This window comes from Balaenoptera musculus, chromosome 3 (genome assembly GCF_009873245.2).
Source record: "Balaenoptera musculus isolate JJ_BM4_2016_0621 chromosome 3, mBalMus1.pri.v3, whole genome shotgun sequence".
Lineage (NCBI taxonomy): Eukaryota > Metazoa > Chordata > Mammalia > Artiodactyla > Balaenopteridae > Balaenoptera > Balaenoptera musculus.
In genome coordinates, this window is record NC_045787.1 from 64,035,479 (window position 1) to 64,047,941 (window position 12,463).

The 12,463-nt window shown below is 36.5% G+C and overlaps 1 protein-coding gene across 3 annotated transcripts in view; it reads left to right on the forward strand.

The window, feature by feature from the left end:
- ATG10 (autophagy related 10) overlaps positions 1 to 12,463 on the forward strand; it is a 231,388-nt gene that overhangs the window by 141,006 nt on the left and 77,919 nt on the right. For all 3 annotated transcript variants that reach the window (XM_036849389.1, XM_036849390.1, XM_036849388.1), the window contains one exon: positions 11,910 to 12,007. In XM_036849389.1, coding sequence (XP_036705284.1) covers positions 11,910 to 12,007 — 98 coding nt within the window. The remainder of the gene's footprint in view (positions 1 to 11,909; positions 12,008 to 12,463) is intronic.

Consider the following 12,463-nt stretch of genomic DNA (forward strand, 5'->3'; position numbering starts at 1 on the left):
AAACCCCTAGCCTTTTTGGATCCTATTTGTATATTTTTAAGATGCTCTTTATTTATGTTTTTATAAAGGCAGTCAAAATGAGTCATTTATTTTGTGTGGAAGCATTTCTTGTTCTCCACCCTCCCTACTCTGTGTTCTATAGAATGAGCATTAGGAATTTTTAAATTCCGAAATTCACTTAGTGGTTTTTCAGGTACATTAAAATACCACATTTAATTTTTTTAAAGCATACTGAATGTTTTCTTGTGGAGAAACATGAAAAATGGTTCTTTCCTTTATCATAATTTCTTTTCTCTTTTCTACCTAACTTAACCTAATGAGTATTCTAAAAATGTATCGTCCTTTACTCTGGAGTCAGAATTTTTCCTTTTTTCCCCTCAGTCCATTCCCTCTTTATTTGTTACGTGATTACTCTGGCCCTTCATCTGTTAAACAAATCTCTGTCAGTGTGGTGAATGGATTCCTAACATCTTCCTCTTATTCCAGGTCCAGATTTTTCTTTGTCTCATTCTAAGAGAGTTCCGACCTAGAAAAAGGATGGCTATAAAATTTCTTGCTCAGGGGTCTTTTTTTGTTGCTTCAAAAATAGTTCACTTAGCCGTGTTTTTGACAGATATTTAGGATTTTTTTTTTTTTTTTTTTTTTGCATTTGACTCAGTAAAAATTAGCTTCTCTGCTTTGCTCTAAATTTTATTTCAGTACCTCTTGTTTTAGGTAAAGCAAGTGGTAAGTAATTCCCATTTAAATTGACATTACCTTTTCTTTTATCGACTGGCTTAGGTGCCAGAGGAGATCTTTATTTTGTTTCTTGAAATGCAAATCATTGGACTGTGATTACCTCTTATTCCTTGATATGTCCAGTGTCCACCAGGCCAACTACTGCCTAAGACTCAGCTTACATGCCACTTACTGTTGTCACCCCCTTGTCATATCATATCACATTATATTATATATCTTGTTGCACAATATCAGAAAAATATTTGTTTACTTGTCCCCTATAAAATGGTAAGCTAGAATATAGGGGTTTAAGGTAAAAAGAGGGAGGAAGGAAATTAATAGTGAGTACTTACAACCTACAAAGTGAACTTTATTCATAGCTCTGTGTGTGTGTGTGTAATACATATATGACATATGTATTCTTTGTCTTACTCATTTTTATACCCACAGTATCAACAAGTATTTATTGAATGAAACAGTGAGCAGGAATTTCTAACCATTTTTGCATATAGCCCAAAGATGGAAACCTTGTGATGGTGCCTTATTTGAACTTTTCTGATGAGTTATATGGAAGGGAGTAATGCTGTTGTCTCCAGGAAATTCAGAACCTAAACCATCTATATATCTTTACTCTTTAGCCTGGTACTTCCTAGAGACAGCAGGAATGCTTGACTAAGGAAAATAGAAAGTCCTGAGGACTCAAAGGTGAGCATCTAAGCTAGGTGGGCAGCCCTGCCACTTCTTATAAACACATATTTTTATTTGATCCTTGAAGGCAGACAGCTAAGGTGAGACAGCATTCTGTTTCTGGGCATATGCAGAAACATTTCTACTACTTGGCCATATGGGAACTCTGTTCCCTAGGGTTTAACATGAATTTAAGGGAAGAAATAAGTCCTTTTTTCCCTAACCACTCTTGCTATTTTAGGTTTGGGAGAGGTGGTGGGGCACGCTTAATACCATTTGCTACCCAGCAGTGGGTGAGAGGTAATTGCACTTCTCTCAAGTACTAATAAATAGCCTACATTCAGACAGTGCTTTGTAGTCTATGAAGTCCATTCTCACAAAGCACTTTTGTCTTCAAGTGCCCACCTGTTTTTCTCCCCCACTATTTTTTTTAAAAATAAATTTATTTATTTATTTATTTATTTATTTTTGGTTGCGTTGGGTCTTCCTTGCTACGTGCGGGCTTTCTCTAGCTGCGTCGAGTGGGGGCTACTCTTCGTTGCGGTGCGCGGGCTTCTCCTTGCGGTGGCTTCTCTTGTTGCGGAGCACAGGCTCTAGGCGCGCGGGCTTCAGTAGTTGTGGCGCAGGGGCTCAGTAGTTGTGGCTCGCGGGCTCTAGAGCGCAGGCTCAGTAGTTGTGGCACACGGGCTTAGTTGCTCCACAGCATGTGGGATCTTCCCAGACCAGGGCTCAAACCCGTGTCCCCTGCATTGGCAGGTGGATTCTTAACCACTGCGCCACCAGGGAAGCCCTCCCCCAACTATTTTTGAAGCTCACCGCGTTAAGGAATTATTTGTACTGTGCTAAAGGCTTCTAACTGCTGCTCATCATTCCAGGAACTTTTTATGTCCCAGTGTTCCCTTTTGAGGGCTTGACTTGGTCAAAAGCTGATGGTAAGTGTTAGAAATGTGGTGTAAACCTTAGGCATATACATAATGGCTTTGGGCTTCACCAGACTCCTAAGTTTACCTAGTTTTACCTTACAACTAGAGATTTCTATATTTATTTCAGCTTGAATTCTGATTAATTTCTTCCCTGTCTCTCTTCCTTTCCTTTGTCCGTGATCTCTATTGAAAAATAGGCCAAGTGGTTCTTCTCATTTTCAAAATATTTAATTCTTTGGTGCTGACATATGGGTTCTTCTTGGGAACTGTTCTGACATATTTCTTTAATTAGTTAGAAGGGCTGCTTTTGAATAGGGAAGGAAACAACATTTCTTGCATTCAGCGACTGAATGTCTGTTTTTTCTGGAGATCCATTCTATTATTGGCCCAGGGAGTAAGAGTATAGAATTAAAAATGTAACCCAGATATTTCACGTAGAAGATTTATCCACTTGTTGTATGCTTGAATGATGCTCATGGAGAAACAGGGCAAGAGAAATAGCCAGAGAATAATTTCTTCTTAAAGGCAGCGTAACCAAACCAAGCTAAAGCCCAGCTCAAAGGAAGAATAATGAAAAGGTTGGAATTAGAATAGTATATACATCATCAGGGAGGAGGAGGAAGAGGCTTGTCCCTGGTGTGGAACAAGAGGGAGTCTTTGGACCATATAGAAGAAAATGACAGGAAAACAGGAAAGATGGGGGTTGGAGGAAGTTGGAGAATAAAAGTAAAATATTCATAGCTCTGCCCAACAATTTTCAAGGGAACATAACAGGTTGGCTTTTCTGAATAGGCTGGGAAAAGCACTGGAGAAGGGGAGATGGGTGAGTGCCAAGCTGTAGGGCTGGAAAGCATGGCATATTTGGGGAACAATGAGAGGCTGGTTTGAGGAAAACCTCTATTCCAAATTGTAGAAGAAATGGTTGGAAAGATAGGTTGAGGTAAAATTATGGAAGAGATAATGGATGGGATGGGGTTGGAGGATATAATGAAAGGGTGAAAGAGGTTGAGCAAAAGTGAATGGGATCAAAGGAGGGGTTTTCTAGAGCAGAAAGTATATGACTGAGTAGAGCAGAGAGAGAATTAATGAAGGATGAGAAGAAATTATGAAGAGTGAAATTTAGGAAAAGGAATTTGTCTTTTTTTAGTATAATTGTTAGAAATATTAAAAACAATTTAATAGTCTCTTAGAATGAACTGGAAAGAACATATTTTCAGGGAAAATAGAGTGAGAGTTAAGGCTGCTTGTTGAACAGGAAAGAAAGGTGGATTAGAGGGGTACTTAAAGATTAAAGCAAAAATGATTCTAGTTAATTATTATAATGACCAGGAAATAGAAGATGACTTGGCAGACAATTTAGAGTCTTATTTGATAGTAGAGAATCTTTAAGAAAGTTCATATATGCCACTTATATTTACATAAACCATAGGTCTAGCCAAAGTCATAATAATGCAATGGCACATGAATTTTAGTGCATTAAAAAGAGATTCTAGGGGTTGAAATGAAATTTGAAGAGCAAATGGTAAAAGTTATTAAGATAAATAATGAAAAATTATTTAACTAATATAAATATATTCAAACCGAAAAGTTTAAATAATAGAGGGAATTTAATGAGAATTATTTGTTGAACCAGGTAAATGTTTGAAACATTATGGGGAATTAGGGTACAAGTAGGATGCTGGGTTAGAACACATGATGGGAATAGAATCCCATTGAAAAGTCAAGCCCTAATTTTAAAATGTATTAAAGAAAAGGTGCAACAAAACTACAGGGACACCTAATTAGCTAAAAGGTTTATTCAAACCTGTGTTAGTACAAAGCATCACATACACAAAAAGCAACAGATTTTACATGGATTCAGAGGACAGGAAGAGAACATGAAAAGGCAGACAAATTTATTTTCTTATCAATAAGGGACTATACTTTAGCTTTCCTGGACAAATAAATGTGTTGTGGACCATAAAGAAGAAACATTTCTTTGCTTACTCTTGACAAAACAAGCCCTGTTTGAAACATCCATTAAAACGTACATGAGTGCCTACTGTGTGCACAGCACAAAAACTCATTAGCCTATTTAAAAAATATGCTGACGAAAATCACTGCCTAACTGGAAACTAGTATATTGGTTTTCTCCTCCTTTAAAGTCACCAAAGCAGAGTTTGTTAAGTCCATATATTAGGTGCTGTGCTGAGAAGGTGATCACGGGAAGGAGATCATGTTGGATGGATAGTCAAGGTGCTGCTGCAGGTGTTAACAGGTCCATGTTCTGTGGGGTACTGAGATTTGAAGAAAGCCAGGAGTCCAAAATGCTGAGTACTGGTGTGCCAGAGCAAGAGGTTGGAATCAAAACCTCAGAACACTTTGGATAGGATTGAAAGTAGAGTGCATTCTGCTTTAGAACCAGCAGACCTAATGTTGTAGATATTCATCTGGTGATGTGGTCTTCGGAGTTCTGATGAACTCAGAGTTGGTGTCTCAGGTACCTTGTAGACCCAGTGTTGCTTCCCTTGGAACATTTTCTGATTCAGAGATTCTTCAAGAAGGTCTTGTGTGTACTTCTACTAGGTTAAGTGTTTAATTTAAATGAGAGGTTATAGCATCACCTGCATTATTGTAAGTTCTTAACAGTGTGTGGACAGTTTAAGGTGACCCCCAAATTGCTCCTCTTTGTGCTCTTGGGCATATTTCTCATAAAGATGGATTGCAACGTACATAAACTTTCTCATGTAACTGAAAGATGTCTTACATTTATTTTCCACTCAAAATTACTAGACAAATATATGACATTTAAAACATCGGGGATGATAATTTTGAAAATTGATAAATATTAAGCAAGACTTATAAACCATTTATCTGGGGTGTATTAGTTAGGTTAGCCTATACTTAGTTGCAAATAATTGAACCTGCCCATGATAAGCAGAAAAGGATTTATTGGAAGGGTAGATTGTAGAGTCAACTGAAGGCAAAAGTGTTATGATGTCTACCTCTCTTTGGCTTTAGTGGTGCGGAATGGGGTTCTGCCTACCACTTATTTTGGAATTTATCTCCCAAGTAGGAACTATGTTTGGATGCTGAAAAATCAAATATTCACTATACCTTTATCTACTTAACACTATAGATTTATATGAGTGTTTTACATAAATGAAAAGCTTTTAATCAATGAATTTTTAATCATGATTGTTCAGTCTTTATTCTTAGTAATAATTGTGCTAATTGCTCTAGAAATAATATTGAACATCTATCTATCCAAGCACTGGAAAATATTTATGCACAAGACATGAAAATGTTTCTGGAGTGCATAGATGAATAAAGGAATCAGAGATGATTGATGCCCTCAAGGAGCTTACAGTCTCCTGAGGGAAACAAGACAGGTTTGAAATTCACTGTAACAAGTAGAATATGTTAACGGCCATAAGAGAGGTAAAAATTGTCACCGGCAGAGAATAGGTTAGTGGTTGACAGAGGCTGGGTGGGGGGGGGGGTGTGGGGGGTGTGGTAGAAATGAGAACATGTTGGTTAAATGGTACAGATTTTCAGATATAAGATGAATAAGTTCTGGGAGTCTAATGTACATTATGGTGACTACAGTTAACAATACTGTATTTATACTTGAGAGTTACTAAGAGAGTAGATTTTAAATGTTCTAACCACATTAACACATATACACACACACAAATGGTAAATATGTGAGGGGATGGATGCGTTAACTAACTTTATTGTGGTAACCATTTCCCAATATATACATATATCAAATCATCATATTGTACACCTTAAACTTACACAATGCTATGAATCCATTATATCTCAATAAAGCTGGGGGAAAAATTACCACCAGACCTCAGAGGGCAGAGATTACCTTGAGCTGGAGTGATCAAGAGAGGCCCTGGTTGGACTTGGGATTTGTCCATGCATTGATGAGGGAAGGGGCAGGCCTGGGCTACTAAGAAACCTAGGAAAGGCAAAATTCTAGATACTCCTAGGTTAGGCGATGCTGGTAGAGAGTACTAGTGACAACAAAAACAACACCACAACTAATATGTGTGTATCACTTTATAGTTTACAAAGAGCTCCTGGGTACTGGTCAGAATGCAGAGTCTGGAGCTGGAATGCCTTGGCTCTGATTCCTCACTCTGCTAATTACTAACTATGTGACCTTGTGGAAGTTACTGAACTTTTTGTTTCCTTTCTTTCATCATCTAAAAAAATGAGATAATAATAATACCTACTTTATAGAGTTTTAAAGTTTGTGAGCTAATACATAAAGTGGGGCTTGGCATGTAGTACCTTCCAGTAATGCTGGCTGAGTTCTGTGTCTTGGACCTCACAATAACACTGTAAGATAGGAACTGTTACTATCCACAAGTGCAGTCATACAAACTGAATGCTCAGCGGGGTTAAATGGTTTATTTATTCAAGGGTACATAGAAAACTATGGAGTTAAGACAAACTCTTTAGCCTTTTTATTTTACTGCACGATGCAGTAACCAAAATTTAAGAAACATTAAAGAGAAGTTGCCATAATCTATACTTTTGGAATTTTCATTCAGATTTCTTGAGGTTAATAAAGACTCAAAATGCAAAAAATGTATGTAGGAATAAATAAAAATTATAGAATTAGCCAGCATAGTAGCTGATGTGAATGTACATGAACAATTAACACTCATTTCATATCACAATATAATTTTCTCACTGAAGCAAAAATGAATTTTCCCCTTTGATGGAGCATCATCTCTGCCTTACTGTGGAGTGTGAGGTGAATTTTTATAGACTTCAAAGCTCTCTTGAAGACAATATATTGAATAATGACATATTTCATTGTGAAAAATCCACCCTTTCCTTTTTATTTCTAGTGACCACATTCAGAACATTATTCTTACATTTACTCTAAATAATTTATCCTCTCTCATCTTCTTTTTAGGAGTTATGAAATTTTAGTGAAACCATGCACCGCAGGTTAAAGGTGACTTCAGCATGCTTACACTAGAGTTAGGTAGTGCTAGTGAAATATCTCACGCTGTTATTTGATTCATGAAAACTAATAGCCCTGAGAAATTTAATTTAGAAAGCTGAACATTTTGAGTAATATATAGATTACTTGACATGTAGGTTATTATTCAATTGAGAGATTTTATATGAAAATGTTAAATTAAATGCTACTGGCAGTTGCTAAAGATTGTACTTTTTAATTACTCTATTTTTCATCCAGTGTCTCTGCCTCTCTTGTCATTGACATTTTATTATAGGTTGCTGAGAGAATATTCCTTTAGCTCAAATGTGTGTTATCATTCCAGGTGATAGAAGCACATAGTAGGCACTCAATAAACACTTGTGAAACAAATGACCTTAATTTACCATGCTCGCTTTGTAGGTTGCTGCTGAAATTATTTCAGCTTCTACTTCTGTTTTTCAAGTATGCAAGGGATTTTACTGAGCTTCTCAGCTTCAGTGTGATTAATGAGATTTCTAAGCATGTTGAAATTGGTGCTATCGAATATCTTGGGTCTGAAACTAGGGAGTTGTTGATTGAGTATGCTTATGTCTCCTCTGACTGAGGCCAGACGGAAAAAATAGACCCTATAAACAGGGCTTAAAGTTCTTGATTGAAGATAACTTCAACTGAACATGAAGGCACAAAATAATATATTTCATGAGTTTAACCAAGTATTTGTTTATGTCCACATTTTAATTTAATTTTATTTTTATTAATTTTTATTGGAGTATAGTTGCTTTACAATGTTGTGTTAGCTTCTACTGCACAGCAAAATGAATCAGCCATACATATACATATATACCCTGCCCTGTGGATTTCCCTCCCATTTAGGACACCACAGTGCGTTAAGTAGAGTTCCTGTGCTTTACAGTATGCTCCCATCAGTTGTATTTTATGTATTTTATACATAGTATCAATAGTGTATATCCACATTTTAATTTTAAGTTAAAGTTTTGGGTCTTCAGTTTTCATAAATAGATTCAAAATCACAAAATTCTTCATGTTTCTGCCATATTTAAGGTTTTATGATGTGATTTAAAAAATATATTTGACTATCTCATCTCAATGATTTCAGTGGGATATCTGAAGGCTCCATTTTGGTTTTGTAGTACAGTCATATTTGAATATGTTTTGCATGTCAATTGCATATGTCATGGTTTTGAAGATATTGCTGATCAGGTCAGCATTTTTTGTCTTTGAATAAAGGATCACAAAACTAACTTTTGTATGTTTTTGCTCTTGAAGGTGTGAGCTATGACTAGGCAAACCGGTGATGAGGGCTTAGGGAAAAGAATCCACATCATACTTCATTAAATCATTATTGTCATATCTGTATGTGAGAGACAAAGCTATATTACCCAGATCTTCTGTAGTGTAAATGGTTGGCAGAAAATGGAGAGATTGACACTCTTGTCAAAGTAACTGGCGCAAGCACTCATTTGATCATCATTAATATGTATGTTTCTAAACAATTTTCTAAATACATTAGAGAATCCAATCACATCCATTCACTTAAAAAACACTCTTCTCTTTGTAGCAAGCAGGTAGCACTCTTATAGACATACATAAAAGAGTATCATGCATCTTTCTATGTTTTGAACTTATTTTTTATTCCTTGTGATTGTCTCTTATTTTGAGCTAACCAGGTCATTTTTTAACTCTTATATTTAAGGTGTTAAATTTTTTTCTCTAAATTAGGTGTTGCCTGAAAACTTAAGACACATACCCTTAATTCTAGCATCAAATCTGATGAAAATATTCTATAACATTTGTTTTGGGTCTCTCCACATTGTTGCTAGGCTGCTGATTATTGCATTTTGTATGAATGTTTCCAGCAGAGTATGCAGGGTTTTGACAGTGGTAATAGCCAAACCATTTACTCCATCCTTAGATTTTTAGCTGAAATATTTTAAGGAATAAAATTGAGATCATTACTGATTACCAGATTTTAAACCCAGCATTCTTCTCTAGGTATGCAAAGCCTTTCCCTGTCTTAGAGGAAATAAAGTTAAGGAAAGCATCCTTTCACTTGTCATTTATTCAGTCAATATATAAAAAGCATTTGCAGTGTGTGAGTGAGGCTTAGAACTGCACAGCAGGGCTGCTGTGATGAAAGGACAGATGCAGTCTTCACCCTCAGAGGCAGCACGGAATAGCAGGAGGAGCACTGAACTGTGAGTCCTGAGATTCCAGCTCCAGTTCAGTCATGAACTGGCTCCATAATTTTGGCAGATGTATATTTCCCAAGACCTTGGTTGCCTTATCTATAAAATTAGTAATTATACCAGCTATAATATTTTATTATCCTACAACTTGATTTCTTTTAACTTTGACACCTGAAAATTATTTTAAAAGCATGTCACCTTTTAATAATTTGATTATTTGGTTTGCTATCTGACACTGACGTACCTAAGATGCTATTCCTCTCTTCCAACATCAACACACACACACACACACACACACACACACACACACACATGTATGTGCATATTTTGAAGATGTGTAGTGCTTGAAATTAAAGTTTGGCCCTATTCTGTAAATGTGTTCAGAAAATAATATAACACAGATATTGAAGGCAGCTTGTTTTAAACTTGTAGCTAAACATGACATTCAAATGTTAATTGGATGAATAAATCTTGTTCATTTTACAGACATGGAAATGTCAATGGAATAAAACAATTTATCACAAGATAATGGTTTCCTGCCACCAGATAAATGCCAAGATGAAGATACTTATTGAAAATGTATCAAAATATTCTATTGCTATTTATTGAAAATAAAGGTTGAGAAAAGTTCAACTTTTCAGGTCAAACATGAGAAATGCCCTGCTTATGGTATTAGTATATTACTGTATCAAACACAATGTGCAAGGTGTAGCAACATGAGAAAATTCTAAGAAATAATGGTCTGTAAATGAACCTTTTAGCTTTAAGGTATGAGAATTACTGGAATGGTGCAATGGGGGCTAGGAGGAGATACCTAATATATATTGAACTCTTGTTATGTGTGTGACACAGTCCTGGTGTGTTCACTGATGTAAACTGTTCACAAGAGCAGGATTTTTTTTTTTTTTTTTTGGCTGCGTCGGGTCTCTCTTAGTTGCGGCACGCGGGCATAGTTGCCCCGCGGCATGTGGGATCTTAGTTCCCCGACCAGGGATTGAACCCGCGTCCCCTGCATTGGAAGGCGAATTCTTAACCCCTGGACCACCAGGGGAGTCCCAGGAACACGATTTGAAAAGGATTATTATCCTCATTTTTTCAGGTAAAGTTAAAAGCAAAATAGTAAATCAACTATATTTCAATTAAAAGAAAAAGAAGCAAAATAACTTGCAGTCACATACAGAGTAAGTGCCAATACTAGGATTCAAACTCAGCCCGGACTTCAAATTTCATGCTCTTCTCCTACACCCCACATCTTTACTTGTACTCTGTAAGTCTGAATGCAATACCTTTTGGTTTGGGGGGCTTTTGAGTAGATTATTTCCCCAAGTTTTGTTGTACCTGATGACCAAATACTTCTTTGGATGTAATATGCTGATGAGTCTTCTTTAAATGATATTGTCTACTTGCCTAAAGAAAAGAGCACACCCATAGGTCTTGAGGACTTGGTTAGCTCTAAATGGGCCAAGTAGCACTAAATTCTAATGTTAAGACCACCTTCTTTTCAGCAGTGTGTGGTTTTAAAGTCCTTAGGTAATTCCCTCTTTCTGCTTTCTTTTCTGAACCTAGATGTCTATTTCTCCACTTTACTTACCTTGTGTCATAGTATTCTTGGTAAAATGCATTATTTGGGTGATTACGAATATAGGCGAATAATTGAAGTTGCTTAAACAAAGAAAAGGAGGTTTATTGTTCACTAAAGCTCTTACTGATCTCTTCATGCCAAGCCCTTCTCAAGTCCCTCCACCCCTAAGATCTCTTCTCCACCTGCCACAAACAGTGGGTGTTAATGTCTCCCTCCTCTGGACTCTCGAGAACTGCAGCTTTCCTCTGGCAGTGACCATTCTACCTAGGATTTTAGTATCAATATTTACTGATATACTTGTCATAATTTCCCTAGTAGGGAAATACTCCTTACTAGGAGAAACTGTGTGCTTTCCTCCTCTCTATTCCCCATGATACCCAACAGAGTGATTTGAACATTACAGATATTCAGCCAACAAAAGGGTGAAAGAAGCATATGTATGGTCTCTGATTTAAGGATTAGAGGAAGTATTAAGACTTCAGAGGTATGTGTAGTACACCCTTGTGAATATGTGAGTCTACCTGGTCCTTTGCCGATGCTTCTGTTTATCAGTTCTCTCTAAAACACATTTATATCTTATTTATTTTGTAAAAATTCCTAGAGGCAATAAATGAGCAGATAATTTAACTGCTAGATGGTTACAAAGGGGACAAGTTTGAATGTTTACATTTCCCTCAGGAAGAAGATAGTAATTCATACAGCACTCTTTTGATATATAAATAGTGTGTGTACTAGTAAAGATTTTTTTAAAATCATAATATTCTTTCAGTAGTTTTAGATAGACATCAAGCATCATTGTGTTAAATGGATTACTAACTGGCAGTCTTTACCATGCGCTTTCACAGATGGAAGCCCTTTAGCTCTGAAGGACATATGGGAAGGAGTTCATGAGTGCTATAAGACTCGGCTGCTGCATGGACCGTGGGACACTATTACCCAACAGGTTAGAGAGTATTTTCATTGTATTATATGTGTTTCTTTCCCTCTGCTCGTCTTTTCTTCTAGTTCTCTCTCCTACTTTTTTTTCCTGTTTCACTCCTCTACTTCCTTACAGATTTCAGTTCAAAGACAGTTTCCTTTAATACATCTTCCCAGATCCAGGCTTGGTTTAGCCTATCTGTTATAAGCCCTCATAGCACCCTGTAATTTTCCTTCATAGTGCATCTTACAGGTTTAAATTATCTATTTGGATTTTTTGAAAAAAATTTAATGTCTGTCTTTGCCATTATACTGTGTGCTCCCATGTGGGCAGACCCTGTTTTTTTTCCCTCTTCACTGTATATCCAGCACCAGCACAGTATTTATCATACAGTAGGTGTTCAATAAAAATGTATTAAGTAAATGAGAATAGAAACAAAGTTGGCATATACACCAAGAAATAGATGATTTAGCTTGTGTC